At 39.5% G+C, this 19340-nt stretch overlaps 2 protein-coding genes across 6 annotated transcripts in view; one reads left to right on the forward strand and one right to left on the reverse strand.

The window, feature by feature from the left end:
• Nucleotides 1-3689, reverse strand: part of LOC112462821 (KH domain-containing, RNA-binding, signal transduction-associated protein 3-like) — a 7426-nt gene extending 3737 nt beyond the window's left edge. For 3 of the 5 annotated variants that reach the window (XM_025028867.1, XM_025028863.1, XM_025028864.1), the window contains exons 1-6: nucleotides 2700-2904; nucleotides 1309-1430; nucleotides 1115-1231; nucleotides 699-1020; nucleotides 331-445; nucleotides 128-244 (exon numbers count right to left, since the gene is read on the reverse strand). In XM_025028867.1, coding sequence (XP_024884635.1) covers nucleotides 128-244; nucleotides 331-445; nucleotides 699-1020; nucleotides 1115-1231; nucleotides 1309-1430; nucleotides 2700-2904 — 998 coding nt within the window. Of the gene's footprint in view, nucleotides 1-127; nucleotides 245-330; nucleotides 446-698; nucleotides 1021-1114; nucleotides 1232-1308; nucleotides 1431-2699; nucleotides 3337-3430 lie in introns of those variants that run through there. The other 2 variants (XM_025028866.1, XM_025028865.1) reach the window with 2 other exon arrangements.
• A 112-nt stretch (nucleotides 3690-3801) lies between these two features.
• On the forward strand, nucleotides 3802-11413 carry LOC112462822 (2-oxoisovalerate dehydrogenase subunit beta, mitochondrial). Its single transcript, XM_025028869.1, has 8 exons — nucleotides 3802-4299; nucleotides 5345-5422; nucleotides 5744-5946; nucleotides 6310-6465; nucleotides 7183-7354; nucleotides 8296-8441; nucleotides 10561-10647; nucleotides 11095-11413. The coding sequence occupies exons 1-8, from the start codon at nucleotides 4143-4145 to the stop codon at nucleotides 11233-11235; spliced, it is 1140 nt and encodes a 379-aa protein (XP_024884637.1). The 5' UTR covers nucleotides 3802-4142; the 3' UTR covers nucleotides 11236-11413.
• Nucleotides 11414-19340: the final 7927 nt, after the last annotated feature.

Raw genomic sequence — 19340 nt, forward strand, 5'->3', positions numbered from 1 at the left:
ATATATATATATATATATATATATATATATATATATATATATATATGAGAACCTTATTTTTCACTTTATATTATTTCCTATTTTATTTTTATTATCATAAATTAACATTATAATTTATAATACATACCCAGAATTCGATGGGTAACGATCGCCGTATCGAGCGTTACTACCTGATGATCCGTGATAATCGTAATCATGATGCGATCCAGTCCGGTTCGCTGGCGGAGGAGTCTGGGTATCATAGCTACAAAAACGAAAAAATTCGAATGCTCAACATATTCAATTTTCATAAAGCGATTTTGTTATATTATGTGTATAATGTAGACTCACTTATAACTTTGATCCATAGCAGCCCTTGCACGATCCAATATTGAGAACACCTTCGATTTCGACGGTGCAGGTCGATTAGGTGGCCCACGATTTACAGGTGGTGGAGGAAGAATAGCTAAAAAAAAATAAGCAATTCACATATATCTTTTATATATACATAACTCAAATATATACATATTTTTTTAATATGTACATTTTAATATCTTGTGTATACACAAAAGATTTAAGTACATTTATCGCGATATAATAAACATCCGCCACATTCAACAAAAGTTTATAATAACAAATATCAAATAGATCGCAACATTTTTTAATCTTTTGCATACTTTTACATATCATATAATTTTTATAATAGAGATGTAACCAACCTCTAGACGTTCCTCTAGGTAATGCCTGTCTTGCAGCGGGTCTCGGTACATTACCAACGCCAAGATTCGAAGGTCCTCTCATTGAAGGTCCTCTCCGATCATTAGAGACAGGATCGTCAGTCATGGTCATCTCCATTTCGCGCATCTGTTCTTGACGTATATTATCATTGTTATCGGGAATCAAGTATTTCCGTACTTCGGCGAGCGCAAAAGCAATGCGAGCGTAAGCTTCCGCCGGTGGGGCAATAGCCGTAATCTCCACATGTAGATCGTCGGAAAGATGTGCATATTTCAAATTCAAGGAAGCACGAAGTTCTTCTTCCTGAGATTAAAAGATCCACCCGGAAAATATGCGTCAATTCTTTTTTCAGAATAAAGAGTAAAAAAGAAAGTAAGATTATTCCTTTGTCACCTACTTTCTGTTTATCTTTCATCGATCCTCTGCCTAACACTGCCATCTTACACATTGTCTCTTCTTGCAGCCGTTTCATGGAATTGCCTTTCGGGCCCAGCAATTTCCCAACGAAATTAAACTACAACAGGCAAAACATAACCCAAATTCATCTCAAATTTATTTGTAATTCAGATTGCTGTAGATAGCGATACTTACCTTAGGATGTTCGCGGATAGGTATCAAAACTTTGACAGAGACACGAACATGCTTTTCACGGTAAATATCCACATATTTCGACTCTCTCATTGGTCTTCGCATAGTTTCCGTTTTTTGTATCTCTATAAAACACGCGAGTGTAACAAAGTAGTTATAATTTATTATATTAAATCTTAATTTAATGTATTTTCATATTTATTACATTAATTTTTTATCTCAATAGACATACACGCAGGGCATCTATGAGAAATATTTCTATTATATTCTTTAACCTTTCAAGATAATATTAATCTAGGAAACTTTTTTGTTTTTAGTTCTATAAATCAATATTTACTCTTATGCTAAAACATATTGAAAAAAAGTCAAAGAGATAATGTGAATGGTGATACTTATATGCACCATTAATAGTTATTTGTGTAACAAGTGCTGTAAGATGGAAATTGGACGTGCGAAGTGGATCACCCGCACGTCCAATTTTCAACTTAACACACGTGTTACACACCGTTTTATATTACAAGTTCGTGGAAAGTGGCACATTACGCGCATGACACGCGCGTGATAAACCACTTTCCACGCACTTGTAATATAAAATAGGGTGTGTAACACGTGCGTGAAGTTGAAAATTCACGGGTGCGATGATCGCACTTGCCTTCGGCTCGTGCGTCCACTCCGCACCCGTGAATTTCCATCTTCCCGCACTTGTTACACAAATAACTATTGTAGTACTTATACGAACCATTAGACATATGCAAAAAAAATGTTCACAAAAAAAATTAAAAAATTCTTAGTTTTTTATTTTTCCTTTTTTTTTTTTTGTTTTAAACTTTAGTCCTGAATTTAAATTTAATGGCGCATATATGTGTATCTGGAATTTCAAAAGAATTAAAGAAATATTCCTCCTTTTGTTAAAAACAGTTTTGTTAACAACTAATTTATTCTTTTTTCCTTCTTTATACTTGCATCAATGATACGTATCAAAATGATTGGAATAAAATCCAAAGCGATCCCTACAGTTACGCTTGGTGTTGGATGTAAATTATCTATATCAGAAATCAAACTAAACAGAAGATAACAGACCCTTCAACAACCCAGATATCTAAAATTAACCGAGGACGGAAGAATTTTGAGGAATTGATATAATTGATCTAAAATTATCTCCCAATAAAATTCAAACGGACCATATTGCCTTCAAGCTGAATTTTGTTGCATCATAAAACTCTACTGACCCAGGATCGCGCGCACTCAATCCAATTTCATTGAAAATCACGGTCCACGGACATCGCGGCGGTTTCTCGTCGCGAACGCGACGGAGACTCGTCTCCGAGATCCGAGATCATCTGTCGGCGAAAAAGTACATATATTTACTTGGGGGTTATCTCGGGTCAACTCACCTTGGTCCAGCAAGCGGATTGCGTTGGGCCATTTCTGGGCGTCCAGGTCGATCTTCTCCTGCAAGAGCTCGTGCATGTACTCGCCGGCCTTGTCGACCTGCTGGTCGTCTTTCTCCTCAGACTCGTCCAACGACCTGGGTTTATCGTCGGCATCATCGTCCCTCTGATACTTGTACTCGCCGTTGCTCGATCTGTCCATGTCCATGTTCAACGGGATCCGGATGTTCGTTCGATCGGTCTCGACGATGCCCTTAGTTCCCACGCGTTACGGGATACTTGTCAAAAAAACGCACCTCGAAGTCACAACGACGCGTCTGTGAGAACGAATCTGTAATGGCCGACGACGTGCACGCGCCTAGCGCGCACCCAGTTGATGATCTCCCGCCGATCCCGCCGAGGATCGCGACCGTGGCTGCAGACTGCGGTCTGGTCTCACGCCGCGGGGTTTCATCGATCGTAGGTAATAGGTTCCTGTCGGTACTTTTGACAGTTCATTAATTTAAATCTACAGTCGTTAAAGTAGATCGCCTGCTGGTGAAACACGATACCTTTAGAAGTGCTCTTCGTAACCATCGGTCGGGAAAATGAACGAAGGCGCCGCATAGAAAGAAATTATTCCGATTTCGTTGCACGCGAGCTGCACAAAACACAAAAATTGCGCGAGAATCAAATAAAAAAATATGACATTTATTTATTCTCATTCGTTTATGTCGACGTAAATAGTTATTTACCGTTTTTGTCAATCGTCCAGTCGTTGGAATCTGCCATTGGATCGGCGCGGCGCGGTCGACGAAACGCGATGCGAAAAAAACAAATTCTTTTGAGACGGCCAATGTTTTATGACAACGCGTTTAAATGATTTCAAAGTGCTCGCCTTCCCTCTGACCGCGCCGCCGAGTTGACGTCAAGCGTCGCTCGAGATCCGAGATTAAATCGGAAAATCAAAGTCAACTCCGAACTTATCGCACACCATATATGTCGCACACCGAGCGATAAAGCATATTACTAAATGTCGTCAGCGACTTATCGCGATTCCCCTGCTCTCCCACTCCGGGAAAATTCTTATCCCCTTTTCGGTCGAGTCACGCTCGCGTTCCCGAGGCTCCATGTTGTATGTACATCGTGAGAAACCAGTTTTCGTTCGCGCGTCTACGATCAGCAACGCGTCGATCGTCCGATCGTTCGATCACGCCGATCGCCGATCACGGGCGTGTGTGCGCGCGCGAGCGCGCACTCTCGCTCGACCTCGACTGGAGGCTCTTTCGAAATCCCACGTGGGGTCGAGAGAACCTCCGTGGAATATCGATATTGTGTGCAAAATAGAGATAAGACGTAAGACCATTCGCGACGACCTCTTGGCGAATGGTTTGCTGCTCGGACGAGCCGAAACGAGAGAGAGAACTAGATAGATAGATAGATAGAGAGAGGGAGAAAGAGAGAGAAATGATGCTCGGCAAGTTGAGCGCGAGACTGCGGCATACTGGAAAGAAGCTGCTTTTGAGCTGTGGCGAGATTTCCGCTTATTCCGCCACTCATCAGTGCCATGTCAGAGAGGCGCACTTTACGTATTTCCCGTGTAAGAAGCCGCGTGAGATCGTCGGTAAGTGGATGCCACTCGGACATGTTAATCATTTTCCAGAAGAATCTTCTGCGCCAAGTCCTGATGAATTCACGTATAGGAAATCAACAGCAGCAGCACACGTGTACATATACTTAACCGGCAGAATGCCTGGACATATACTATACATACGGGACATATATGTATACGACTCTAATACATATACGTGTCATATTATAATTATTATACATATCGAAATGTCCAGGCATTCTGCCTGATTCCTGCCGGTCAGTGTATGTATGTACATATGCGAGGCGATGTGGCGATTGATAAAAGCAGTTTTACTCATCAGTTAGTTGATTTAAAGATGCGCTTATACGTAAGCAAGTGTGATGAGTTTAAAATTCAGAATGTAATTTAACATGTATTTAAATTGGCATAATAAAAAAATAGTGTGATAAAAAGAATTTACAGCAAGTAAGAATAAAGAGATTATTTAGGTCTATCGAAACTCGAGAGTTTATCGAGACTCTCTTCTTCCCCGTTTGCTTCCTCATCGTCCCTCTCTCTTTTTCGAATAAATTGATTACCTATATATTTCCTTCCATGAAAGTAAAAAACAAAACAAATTTAAATTCTAAACATATTCGAGTATTCAGATATACGGATTAAAATATTCGTATCTCTGTCGAAGGTGATCGTCTTTCTTTCATATGCAAGAATATATTAAGTCAATAGTAAGTCAAGAATGAATTCGGTTTTAACATAAATTAAACTGACGGATATAACGCAACGATAATTAATGATTTTTTGTCATGCTTGCTATAATGAGAATTATCGTTTTGAAATACGTTCGAGATAACGTCATAACAAAAGTGATTCAGGTTTTTATTATAGATTTTATTACACATTATATTTTATGGAATTTGTGTGTCCTTTTCTAAAGATTTTCAAATTTCCTACAAAATCCCCAAGAAATTGTTTTTTAATTCAATTATTGCACCAGTCTATTAGGTTTTACTCATTTTAAAGTTACTTTACGCTTAAACATTATTCATGTGATTACGTAAAAGAGTCGTGCTTTCAGGTGAGACACAAAAGCTGAATATGTATCAAGCCATAAATCATGGACTTAGTATCGCATTGGAAAACGATCCACGTTCAGGTAAGGATTTTGTTACACTTGTGTTCCTTTAATTAGGATATGCACCTATATACATATTAAGTAAATGTATTAAAGCATTTTGTTCTATGTTTAATTTAATAATATATTGTCAATTTTTCAATACTTTCGAAAAATTCAGAATATTAATTAAACTCTCGAGAAAATTATTTAAACTATCTAAAAGATCAATAGAATTACACGAGAACCTAAATTTCTCATTGAAAATTTTAAAACTTTAACTTAATCTTTAACAATATTTGCATTTTTTTTAAATAAGAAGTATTGCTAACGGTTCTTTTTTTTTTTTTTTTTTAATTTTAGTGGTGTTCGGCGAGGACGTGGCATTCGGAGGTGTCTTTCGTTGCACGATGGACTTGAAGAAACGTTTCGGTGCCGATCGTGTCTTCAACACGCCTCTCTGCGAGCAAGGAATTGCCGGCTTCGGAATCGGTTTAGCTAACGCGGGAATATCGGCGATTGCCGAAATACAATTTGCGGACTACATATTTCCCGCTTTCGATCAGGTGCCACATTATTCAACCAGTACATATGAATATAACATAGATCGATTGATAATTATTATTTTATAATAATATCATTTTATAATAATTTTATATCGAGAATGTAAGAGGAGATTCAAAGATTTAACAAGATTTAATTATTCAAAGAATGAAAAAGTATAAACAAAACTATAAAAATAGAAATTTGCTTAAAAATGTAGGGAGCGTGAAAACTTTCTTTTTCTATAGCTTGAAAACTTCGCGAGCGGATCGGATTAAATAACACGGAATGTGTATTTCGTTCGTCACGCAAATTATTAAATAGGTAAATATTAATTACCTCAGACTATTAACGAAACTCTGTGTGTGTATACCTTTCCCTTATAGTTAGTAAACGAAGCGGCCAAGATGAGGTATCGAAGCGGCAATATGTTTGACTGCGGCAAACTTACGATTCGTGCGCCTTGCGGAGCCGTCGGGCACGGCGGTCTTTATCACTCTCAGAGCCCTGAAGCCTATTTCGCACACACTCCCGGCTTGAAGGTTAGTAGAAATTTTCATCTCAACTTTTTTTTTTATTTTATTTATCGAACAATCGAACGTAACACGCAGAACGGCTCGGCTCCTCTTGAGTGTGTCTTAAGGCTAATCTTAGGTACCTCTCTTAATAGCCGAGCGAAAAGACAAGTTCCTTATCGAGATAAGCGATTTCGTAATAAGGTCGTAAAAGGCCGCGCCTCAGTATTTGTAAACATCTGACGGCTATTGCTACAATGCTGAACAACAAGGTCTATACCGCTCCACGAGAGAGCTCGTGACGCGTAACGGCTACGTGACGATTGGGACGTAGGATCTCATTTCCAAAAATCGACGCGTTTACCTGATCGAATGGTTTGGCGAGGTGAGCTTCGCCGCCGAATTTTTATTGTCAGGAACATTCTTCGGGTATAGCCCTCGCTATGTCCCGCGTCAACCGTAGAGTCGTGAGCTCACAACTTTCCTCAACAAATTCCATGAATATTGTACGGGGTATACGATCTACGTATGCATGAAGAAAGTTTTGCCCGCACACTAATGCGTGCGACCGCCGTTGTTTGTACACCGTGATTACGAGAGGAACGGCGTAATATCGACGACCTGGAGTCGATCGATTTCACGCTTGTTTTGAGCTTGTCGAAGAGCTGTCAATTATCGCGAGAGGGATCACGGAGGATGCGATTCACGTTTTTGAACGAGCTCATCTTTCTTTTTCTTTTTTAGATCGTCGTGCCTCGTGGAGCGACGCACGCGAAGGGTCTCCTGCTGAGCTGCATCGACGAGCCGGATCCCTGTATCATATTCGAGCCTAAAGTTCTTTATCGTACAGCGGTCGACGAGGTGCCTATGGGACATTACAAAATCGAAATCGGCAAGGCCGAGATTGTAAGAAGCGGTCAGTTCAGAAATTTATTTATTTATTTAACGGGATATAAGTCCCTTTTTAGTAGGATTATCCAAATAACTAGGATAACAAATGGATAACACACAGAATGAAAAATAAGTACAATAATGTATGCAGAGAAAGAAAAGGATAAACAAGAGAAAATTTGGGAAGAGAAAATAATCGGATACTTAAATATTTGACATTGTTTGGACAGCACCAATATCGTGAATGGATAATTTGTGTACGATACTTTTTGAATACGTAATTTATATGCGTAATTTATACATGCAATTTGTATGAAGAAGTATATATTCTATACGTTTTTTGCTTTATATAACTTAATAAAAATTGCTGCTTTTTCTTGGCCTTCAAAACTATTATAATAGCGATAATTGACAGTATTTCATTAATCCGATTTTAACGACATTGATTGAGAGTTTCCACCTGCGAGTTCTCGTTTTTTATGTGACGTATTTATAATTAGTATTATTAGAAGTTCTTGGATCTTTGGGCTACGTGGAAATGATTATGCACTATGAATAAATATTTGCGGTTGTAGAGTCATTCTTCGGAGAAATGTTCAGAGCGTAACGACCGGTTCTTCGCTCTTTACCTTTACATTATATCCACCGCGGAACGTGCGCCGTCCAACGAAAATAATGCCTCGGAAGGCGTTGTTTGAAGTCGTAGAAAGTAACTATTCGCACTCTCGAGCGCGAGAGGTAAATATAATTTACCGAGAGTGTGATCGCGTCCTTCCATTATATCGCCAGAGCGGAGCGGCGATCTCGTCCGATGTGACCGGTCCTGAAACAGGATACGCGAGAGGAAACGCGCGCTTTTATCGTATAGGTAGTTTATATATATATATATATATATAGACGTCCAGAGCGATTAATCCTTGATACTCGCGTACACATGAATGCATCTGTGGTTCTTTTGTCGCATAGGTGACGCCGTGACACTCGTGGGCTGGGGCACTCAGGTGCACGTACTGCTGGAGGTGGCCGACCTGGTCCAGAAGAAACTTGGCGCGTCCTGCGAGGTGATAGACCTCGTCTCCATTCTACCTTGGGACGCGGAACTCGTGTGCAAGGTGGGCAATAACGGCTGTCGTTATTCCGGCCGTTTCCTTGAGAGACAGAGAGAGAGAGAGAGAGATGTGTATACCCTTCTCGCTCGCGTTTTTTTTTTTTTTTTCGTTGCTCGTTCCCCATTGACGCCGAATTTCAAGGGCCGAGAGATCGCGCGGAATCTCCTTCCTGCTCCGGTTCCGGAATTTAATTCAAAGCTCCGAGACGTTTGGTGAGACAAACGCGTCGTCACCGTGAACGCCGAAACGCACATTTCGACGTAGAGAATTGCCGGGCAATTGCACGAGAGCTGCAATTAAAGTGCCTTTCGCACCATTTGTATTTATATTTATTTCAATTTTTTTGAACTATATAAAATATGACTTTATTATTAATCAAGCAAGTTTTCTTCGATTAACGCAATATAATCTCATTCCAAGATTTCCACGTTGAAATTAAAGACGTTTTTAAATCAAGAATATTCTTTCTTTCTGTGTGAAACATCGCGGAACATCATCGGGATAGCGCGAAAAGCAGACCCGCCCGTCCATCCTCGCCTTTCTTCTCGACCACGCGAGGATTCATCGTCGCGCGTGTAGCCCACAGTCGCACGAGGAGTCGAGCACTCGATGCCGCGATTCGATCTTGCCCGACGAGCAACGTGACGTGACGTCCTGTGTCGTGTCGCCGACGGCAGAGAGGCGGCTGGCGGATGCGCCGCCGTAGCAAAAACGAGAAGCGGTCGTGATGTCTAGCGAAGTCGACCGCTCGCATGCCCTGTCAGATTACGATAGCATACGGATTTCCATAGACGCTAATATCGCGCTGATTTATGCTAATCGATCGCTGGTCGCTTAATGATATGCTCGATCGTACCGCGGTATCCACTCGCGGCTCGCAAACCGCCGCTATATTATATGTACACACACGCGCGCGCGCGCGCACACACACACATGACGAGGTGATCGTAATTGAAAACCCGTTTCGCCGCAATTTCGATACAGTCGCGGATTCGCCGTCTTGTCTACTCTCCGACATGCCTGCCTGCGAAACGCCGCACGGTTTCGCAACGAGATGAACTGCTCGCGCAAAACAAAATTCTGATGCGTCGCTTCGGCGAGAAACCGCCTCCGGCTTGCACGAAGCAGGAAGAATAACATATATCGATTAAGTTCGTTAAAAACAGACAACTCATGAACACAAAAATTATGAAACACTGAATTAGCGCGGTTAATTATTAATTCAAATCGCTTCAATTAGAATGTTTAGTCTTCAATAGCAGTTGGTACTTTTTCTTACTAACAACCAAGAAAAAAAGCTCAGCTTTTTTAAAAGATTTAACAAGCCGCATAGTATTGCATAATGCATTACGTCAAACTAGATTACATATAATAAAAGTGTTTTTCTCTTAATATCTATTACAAATAATTAAAAGTAAAAGGGAGTGATACAATTAATAGCGTTGTCGACTTTATTCCTTTAAACATAAACGCGAAGTTAATTAACGTTAATTGTTAATTCTCCTTAGGCGTTTGAAAGGGATCGAACATTACGAGGAAGGTGGGCAATAATTCAAACGTTTATCGTGACAGCAAAGCGGCCGTTAATAAAGGTTAATAATGGACATACAGAAACTCATAAATATCAATCCGATAAATATAGAGATGTAGGCTTTCTGTGGGGTGTATCCGTAACGAAAGATTGTAACTCCTGAAAGTTGCCGGGAAGGACGGTTTGAGTCGAAAATGTCATAGGAACCTGTATCCAGCGTATTCAGTCACGCTTATCTAGCTACCTTTGTCAATGATTTACAACAGGACGGACACACACACATATACACGCGTACATGGAGGCACAGGTGTGCCTACGTATATCCTGATCGCGCCAGTCGTTCCCGGCGTGTATTTCTCCAACGTCGATCACGTCGTAGACCCGTATTTGATAGCCGTTACAAAACGGCCCGCGTGCCGTCATCGTGCCGTCGTTAATGCGCCCGCTTAGCGCATCGGCCGTGCATGTGAAGTTATTATTGTACCGCAAATGTGGGACGAGACGTAAATCACGCGCGAATTAAACCCGCCAGCCGGCGACCGATAATAAATTACCGTATATGCGGTGATATCGTGTATTCGAATGTTGCAGTCGGTGAAGAAAACCGGACGCGTCATCATCGCCCACGAAGCGCCGATGACGAATGGATTTGGGGCGGAAATAGCCGCGACCGTCCAGGTAAGGTCCACACCGTCGGCGTCGAGCCCTCGGACTCTTCGCGGCAATAATGAATATTCGGATTGCGCAAACGGAAAGATTATACCTAACGCAAATCAGATACCTAACAGCCAGATTTTATTAGCGTGACCCTAATGTAGCGCGTTGCGAATTGGTGCCCAAGTCGGAAGTCTTCGACGCCCGAGCTATAGAATGACGCGCGGGATGGTAATGTTACACGCGTAATAGTCCTCTAAACCGGTTTTTAACGGTGGCCGATTAGCCGGTCTTGTTTCTCAAATCCGCATTTGTTGCCGGCGATTAATCGATACCGACCGATCGGTTCTTATAAATTAGAAAGTCGGTTGCGCGCGCGACGGAAAGGCTGTAAAACTAATCCGGGCTAATCGCGGACTAATTGTGAGTCACTGAGTCGCCCTGACGGAGCGTTGTCAAATCATTATGCAGGCGGAGTGTTTCCTGTACCTGGAAGCGCCGGTTCAAAGGGTCACGGGATGGGACAGTCCCTTCCCGCACGTCTTCGAGCCGTTTTACCTACCGGACAAGTGGCGTTGCTTCGCAGCTGTCCGAGACGTTCTCGTATACTGACAATGAGATCACGTTAAAGGGTGGCTACATACACAATGGCAGCTGCAGTACGTCGCAGTAAAAAAGAGGGAACTCCCCTAAGGGAACCTGTTGATCACGAAATGTTCGCTAATTAGGTTAAAAATATTTTTTTACTGTTTTTATTATGAATAAAACGTTTAAAATTTGTAAGACACGATATTCTATATATTTTACATAATAATTTACATAATAATTTTACCTCCTTTTCCTCTGCCGAGTATTCGAAGGATTATACGACCCAAGAAAGTGGAGAAAAAAAGATATAATAATAGTCGCTTGAAGTTTATACGCGTTTTAATTCACGCGTATGCACTTTACATATTTACTTCGCCGATTATATTGTGTATGAACAAATTACCGCTCACAACGCAACTCGCACGTAATTGATCGTATTTGTGAAACATATAAGATGTTTAAGCAGTGTAAATTATTAATTTGGTCTTGCTAGAAAACGATTGTTTATCTGTAATAAATAAAGCATATTACATGTATCATTCATCGCCGAGCATGGATATATGAATCCGGATGACCTGCCTAGCGCGCACATCACGCGTATGCAAACCCGTGTCCCTGACCCAGTTTGTCGCAACCCACATAAATCCATCCCTCTTGTCTAAATTAATAACATGAAAGATGATACAAATCGTCGCCGGCGGCAATAACGCGTCGCTCTGACGAAGACGTCAGATAGACAGTCAGGATGGATCGTCTAGGTATCCTTTTTTTTTCTTACCGATAAAATCTGGGTCAAGTCCTTCTTTAATAATAAAACTACGCACCGATTGTGCGCGCCGTGGCAATGTAATATTTCAATCAAGGTTTCAGTCCCAGGCGCTGTCCTTTCCAGTCTAAACCTTTAGATCGCCATGTTCCGCTTGTCAACAGGATGTACTACACTTTCGATCGAATAAAGGCGTAAAAAGATACTGGAGAAGGGTTTGAATTTTAAATTGAAAAAAAGAAACGTAAGAATACAGAGACTCAACGATAGAGACAACGTAAACGCGAAATTCCGATATTTTTTATAAAAATAAATTTTTACAACAAACTTCACAGAAAGCTGTTTAAAAAAAACTGTAGCCAGAAAAAGTATAAGCACAAAGGAGATCTATTTTTAAACGAATTCTTGAAAGAGAATGCAGTTGCAGAAATCTTTTCTTCACAAATTGATAAATATAGTCAACATAGTTAACACGATTATCCTCTCCTTATTCTGCCGACATAGGGATATCGACTACAGCTCTCCCAATGTAAATGTAAAGGTTGATAACGGGAGGCCATATTTTCTCTCTGAAGGAAGACAAAAAATATGAAAAATAATATTTGCTTTTTTAGCATATGTTAAAATGCATTATAATATCATATATTTATAATTATGAGGTAAAAACTATATATAATCTAAGTATATCTTGCTCCCATTCACATTGCTAGTACTGACATTTCTGTCATTTTTGGGATTAATATATTTGATTATTTCAAATCTTTTTCATTTACTTAATATCTGATTTGGAAATATCTATTGTTACTGTCAATTGCGCGTTACTTTCAAAAGTAGGCGATTGAAAAAAAAAATCTAAAAACTTATCGAGATAACATTTAGAAAAAAAAACGAAATTAAAGAAAAGGAAGTGTACTGAACTGCACGCTCGTGGCATATTTTGTAATTTGAAAGGGAAACCACATTCTTTTACTGTATATTATGATACGTGAAAGTTGGCAGAGCGGCGTACATACATACACATACGTAGACAGAGCGCAAAGAGAGAAAGAGAGAGAAGAAAATCAGCTGAGAGAGACAGAGACAGAGAGAGAAGGTAGAGAGACCTGGTAGCAGTGGAAGAGAGATGGAGAACCAGTCGCCGCGAAGCGTAGACTATATCGAAGGTCGACGAGTTACCTTTTTATTGGTCGATTTTTGCGAGAATAGACCAACGGCTTTTACACGCTAACATATGGCGCCGATGCGCCCGCAGACATCGAAAGTTGAGAGTCTCACTCTCTTCGACAGTGATTATGAATTGATACTCCAGAAATATGAAGAAATACGAATTATTAGAATCTCCCTATTCTCAACAACGGTTCCCTGTTGAAATATGACAATCAGCAATTTTTTTTGTCAAGAAAAGTAGTCAATAAAAAATCCTTTCCGTAAAAATACTTTTTGTAAAAATCGATTAAGCTTTTCACGACTTACTAGAATCTGTCAATTCTCAATAACGGCTCCATATTGAAATGACAAGCAGCGATTTTCTTTGTCGAGAAAAGTAGTCGATAAAGTTATTCGCTTTCGTAAAAATATATTTTGTAAAAATTGATTTAGCTTCTTCATGATTTATTAGAACCTCTCAATTCTGAATATAATTTCCATCTTGAAATGATACAATTTTTTTTGGCAAAAAAATATAAATTTGCTTTCGTTCTTGTGTACATTTTTTTGTAAAAATTGATTTAGTTTCGTTTCTTATTCCTACATTAAATATTTAAACAGTGTGCCTCGACCTTTAATACAAGTTCTCAGATAAAATTTTAATACAGTGTTAGAATTCACTTATTGTTATTTAATAATTAGCGTTTCATTGTCGTAAAAAATTAAAAATTAAATTAATAAAACCGCGCTGCGGTTTATCTGATGCCTGTTTCAGTGTGTCGCGCAGAAAACGCACGCAAAGTCAAAACATTTATGCTACGAGATTATTTGCAACTGCCGCTCGTTAAGTATACGAGAAATTACATATGCGCTGTTACATAAATCCTATTTATACCATATCATATGGCTCAGCAGTTTGTTTTTGTTCGCGCTCGATCTCTTCTTACGATCGATTGGGATCAAATATCGCGCTCTTCTCCCACGTGTCAATGTCACGCAAGTGTCAGAGAAAGCATTCTTCGGGCCAAATTAAAAACAGCAGCCTGTTATCTCGATTTATACGAGGCAACACGGAACATACATATTTACAACGGCGTAAAGTAGCCAGGGATGAAAGTTTCCATTGGTCCGATTGGAACACAACATATTTACTGATCGCGAAATTAACACGCAGCTGTGCTTTTATCTTATCTTAAATAATATTATTCGTCTCCAACGGAGATTAAACGGATGAAAGTGCGCTAATGTTTTAAGAAGATCGTTAACGCGCGAAAGGAAAAGATTCGGTGTATTCTTGCAACAAATGATTTTGCAGCGATTTTTAATTTACAACGATTAATTACCAAACAGTCGTTAATTACCGTCGTGCGATAATATCAACGGAACTCCAAGTAGAAAACGCGACATTAATAGGTGACAGCTAATAGGCTGCTACTCATAGACACATCACTTAATACGTAAAATATATAAAAACATACGAGAGAAAGTTCGTGCAATCAAGAGACACGGTAGTGTCTCGCGTCAGCTTTGGCCCTTACTACAGAAGTAACGCTCGCGTAAACGTAGTACGTGACAGATAGTGTGTGTATATGTTACTACGTTTACGCGAGCGTTACTTCTGTAGTAACTTACGATATATCACTCGTTTACGCGGAGTAAATTATCGTAAGTTACTACAAAATCTCGTTTACGCGAAGAAAAATCCCGTTTATATATAATACTCTTTCTCCTTTTCTCGTCGACACGAACCCCTCCTCCCTTCTTCGTATTTCGTCTCGCGGCATTGTCCCTTTCAGTCCCCATGGGATTGCGGAACCAATATCGGATTGCGGCGCGATATCGGATCAATTTTTTAAGCCGAGGATGCCGAGACTTTACACTTCTTGAGAGACCACGTTGGGGTGGGTCCCGTCGCAGTCAGAAACCTCCGCTGCTCCGCTCTTGGGGGGGGGGGGGTTGATACTTCGGATTGGTGTCGAGATCGCAGTGAGGGTGAAATCAAGCCGCGAAGAAAATTAAAACGAGGAACCGATGGATCTTGAAAGGATCGCGGCCAGGATGCTCACGCGTCTTCATCTCTACCATTAGCAACGCGCCCGCGTATTTTTTCACCATTCTCGCTCCCGCAACATCCAAATATTTATTAAACGGGAAAAGACCTGTTCCCCAATAATTATTTTATTTGTTTCTTTAATCGTAGGAAATTAAATACTCACGTAAGTTAATTTTTTTATCTTTCCCATTTCTATTAGGGCGGGAAGAAAAATGTAGGTATATGAGATTTTACGAGACAATTTCTTGCAAGATTGTTAAAAAAATATTATTTTACGCTTGAGCGAAGTGTAACACTCACGAGCGTATAAGATTACCACCCGATCGGATAACTAATGTTCGTATAATTTGTGTTACATACATCTCGTTCTAGTCAAGTACGACGCAGTTTCTGGTTCAACACCCCGAGGGCTTCTTCCTTTATGAGCGTACACGCGACGCAAGTGAGTTGCGACCGCAATTAAAGCGCCGCTCGACCGCTCTAAATATTTGGCGTATCGCGTTTGCCACGTCCGAATTATCCTGACTAATGCTGATAATCGGTAGATAATAAATAGCACGCGTCCATCCCGAGCGCGGGAAATTGTTCGACGTGCTAAAATAATTAAGACGAGGTTACATCAGCGCGATTAATACGGTAAAGAAAGAAATCATTTTGCGACCGCGCTTATATATGCATATTATAATACAATCATTTGCATAAACATTATTCTGATTATTCAGTTCATGCGGCATAATTTATAATATTATTTAAATATTTCTCAGATATTTCAAGTAATACATATCTTTAGTAATGTCTTCACGACGCAAAACTATTTCCGCACCGATGTGATACTACTCCGTTTTAAAATATTTTTTCAGATAGCTAACATTACGAGGGGATATATTTGGATATCTAACGACGATTTGTTTATCGACGGAATAATGATTTGAGCTCATTATATGACGTGCGATAAATTTCGCAATTTTGTATCGTTTCACGATCGACCATGGTGAATGTGGATCCCTTCGCTCTATCCGTGCATTTCTTGCAAAAATCAATAGTGATTAGATATGCGCATAAAAAAAACGTCAACGATAATGTGCACCGACAAATAAGTCTTACGATAAACTAATCGCTGATCTACATTTACAGTGGCGCACACGCGTTACACGCGTAATTATTCGGATTGCGATTCCGTCGCAAAGAAACGTTCATAAATTATGCATTTCTTTTTTTTTATCGCAAATACGCGCGCTCGGATAGATTTATTGTAATGTTAATTGGCAAAACTGATAGGCAGATTACGTTCTCTTTGCAATTTTGTTAGGCCGTTAACACGGACGTAACTTCTTCTGAGAAGTGAATGCCGTAGAGACAACTCGCTGTCACGTTTTGCAATCGTTGAGAATGAGTTACATAAATGTAGAGCACAATTCCAATTTATGCGCGTTTCTGTACATCTTTCGCTTCAAGTTTAAGACACGAATATGAGTACCGAACAGTGCATTTGTTCTGCTATCTATTTATGTAATAAGCAAATAAATCTTTTATTATATTTTCTCTTTTTTTCTTATATATCATTATTTTGTTATTCACTGTTTTGAAATATTTATGTGAAATAAAGAAATAATTGTGCAAATTTTAAAACTCTTAGATATTTAATGAATGATAAAAGAATTATTTTTAGCTGGGCATTCTTTTAGCAAAGAATGATAAGCATTAACACATACAAAGCAATCGCGTAAAAACTAGCGATGTGAAGAACCAAGTTGAATTTTTGATGTAAATAAATATATAAAAGTTTTGCAAATATAACTAAAATGTTTAAAATCTATTAAAACCCATTAATAAAATATTAACATATATTTTTTAAACGATCAATTTTTTTAAACGTTTTTTAAATCGGTGTCAATCACATTCATTACAAATAAATTATGGAAATAATTGCGCAATGTACGGAATTCATTTTAATGAATACAAAAATTTAAAAATTAATTAAAATTAAAACTTATTACCTAAATTATTACTCTTAAACTTGTTTAATTAAAAAGATATCTCTTCGCAATAAAGGAATCCGAAGTGCCTCGTATTCAAGCTGAACTATATGAATTTTTAAATTATATTACTCGCTTAAGATTTTAATTAAGCTTGCAGGCACATGAATGGAGGCGGAGGAAGCTCATTGAAAGCGAGAGGGACGTTCTGAGAATTAAATGAGCACCGGCTTGTATCTGAAGACACGCAAAATCGAGATGAACGCTACGTTTAGCGCACGTATAGTTCGTTGCCTGTGAGAATTAAAGGTTGTTGACTTACGTACGTCGGATAGGTAATCACGCAAGATAGGCAAGGTGGGTAGGCCGGGCAGGCGAGCCAGGCGCGGCTTCGCGTCGCGGCTTCCTCGCCAGCTCTCGGTCTCATCTCGATTGACCGCTTTTACCTGCAAATTGCTTCCTTCTCGACGAGATGCGAGATGTTTACGTGTACATATATACGCACGTCAAGCGTAACCGGCGCGCGCTCATTAGGAAAAACGAATGGGGAAAAAGACGGCCTGCAGCCGGCCGGCGCGGCGACCAGCCGACCGATGCACGCGATGCGCGCGGCGAACACGGTCAATCCGACGCACCGATGCGCCGCGATGCAATAATTATTGTGCCACACACATTCTTTTTTAAGAAAGCGGCAAATTAATTCGCTTTACATCCACCGGCCGATCTTTACCAACGTCCGGACTGATTTCGGACGGCTTTCCATTCTTGATCGTCGACATATACGACATGTACGGTCGACTGTATTTTCGATCCTGCAGCAGTGCACAAGTGCAGTAATAATCCGCCGATCGGATTATCTCATTTGCAGGTATGAATACTTATACCCTGTCCATCTCGTTGATCGACGAAAACCCGTTTGCTGATATCAAAAATCGTTAAAAGAGATAACTCGATCTGCAGAGGGAATGGAACAAAGCGAATAATTTCGTATGTTCGTAAGATAGCTACAAGATACGATACTTTTATCAATGAGAGCGAGCTACGATAAATCGATATCGATAATGCTTCAAGAATCTGATCGCGCCGATAAGTCCCGATATCTTTTACCTTGTCGAATAGTTAAAAGGCGCGATGAGGCGGATACGCGCGAATTATTGCATTGCTCAAGCGTTGCTTCGAAAGGAAAGTTACTTAATTATGTCTATAAACGATCTTTCAGCGAGGCTATCCGCGAATCTAATCAACGTTTAACGCACGTATTTGCACGTTTGCGAGTTATTACTTCCGACATATAATACAATGTAGAATAATATAGCGCAATACTGGAGGAGTTACGTAAAAAAAAGAATACTGGCGAGTTTCTAGAGCGTGGAAATATTAATTAGACGATGTAAAAAACTAATTCGATAAGGTGCGACCAAAAGTTACTGACCGTTAACGAGAAAAGAAGTAATATTTTTATCTGCGATTACCTAAATGTTCTTATCTTTGACTGTTCAAAAATTTAAAATTTACACGTAAGTTCTCTATTTTGAAGTACTCTTAAAGATTTAACTTAATTTTAATATCCGAATAAATTTGCAATGTGTTAAAGTGTCCGTGTTGATTACTATAAATTTTGCCTTGTGATTAAGATTAAGGTCAAGCCGATTTGACTTGAAATCGAATCGTATTTGAGATCAAGAACATTCGTTTGCTTTATTTCTCTTTTACTAGAAATGAATACATATATACATATATACTATTATATAAGCACACTAAAAGTACAATGTATTTAAAATCAAATTTAGAAGCAATTAAAATAGATTAATGTTATTAAGAGAAAACTTTTAAAATTAAATTCTCTTAACAAGCAAGAGGGAGTTTAATTTAACTTCGCGTCAATCACGGATAGAAACTTTTCGAGACATTATTATAAACTGGAAGTACATCTCCCATCTGTTTTCTCTCATTTCCTTTCCTATTTACGTGATCTCGTATAACTGCTAGATATTTCGCTCGACACGTTTGTCAGCCACGTGTAAACAAATATTTTTGCGGCTTCGCAACCGTCACGGTCACCTCCCAGCTGTTATTTTAGAGTTCTCACACGATGTATTATGTATTAGGTCTCACAGAACAATTAACGGCGATGCCTACTGAAGCTCTTAAATATTATTAATTTGACGCGTTACCTTTCGAGAGCACA

This window comes from Temnothorax curvispinosus, unplaced genomic scaffold, assembly GCF_003070985.1.
Source record: "Temnothorax curvispinosus isolate PA1 unplaced genomic scaffold, ASM307098v1 QBEX01012806.1, whole genome shotgun sequence".
In the NCBI taxonomy this organism is placed as follows: Eukaryota; Metazoa; Arthropoda; class Insecta; order Hymenoptera; family Formicidae; genus Temnothorax; species Temnothorax curvispinosus.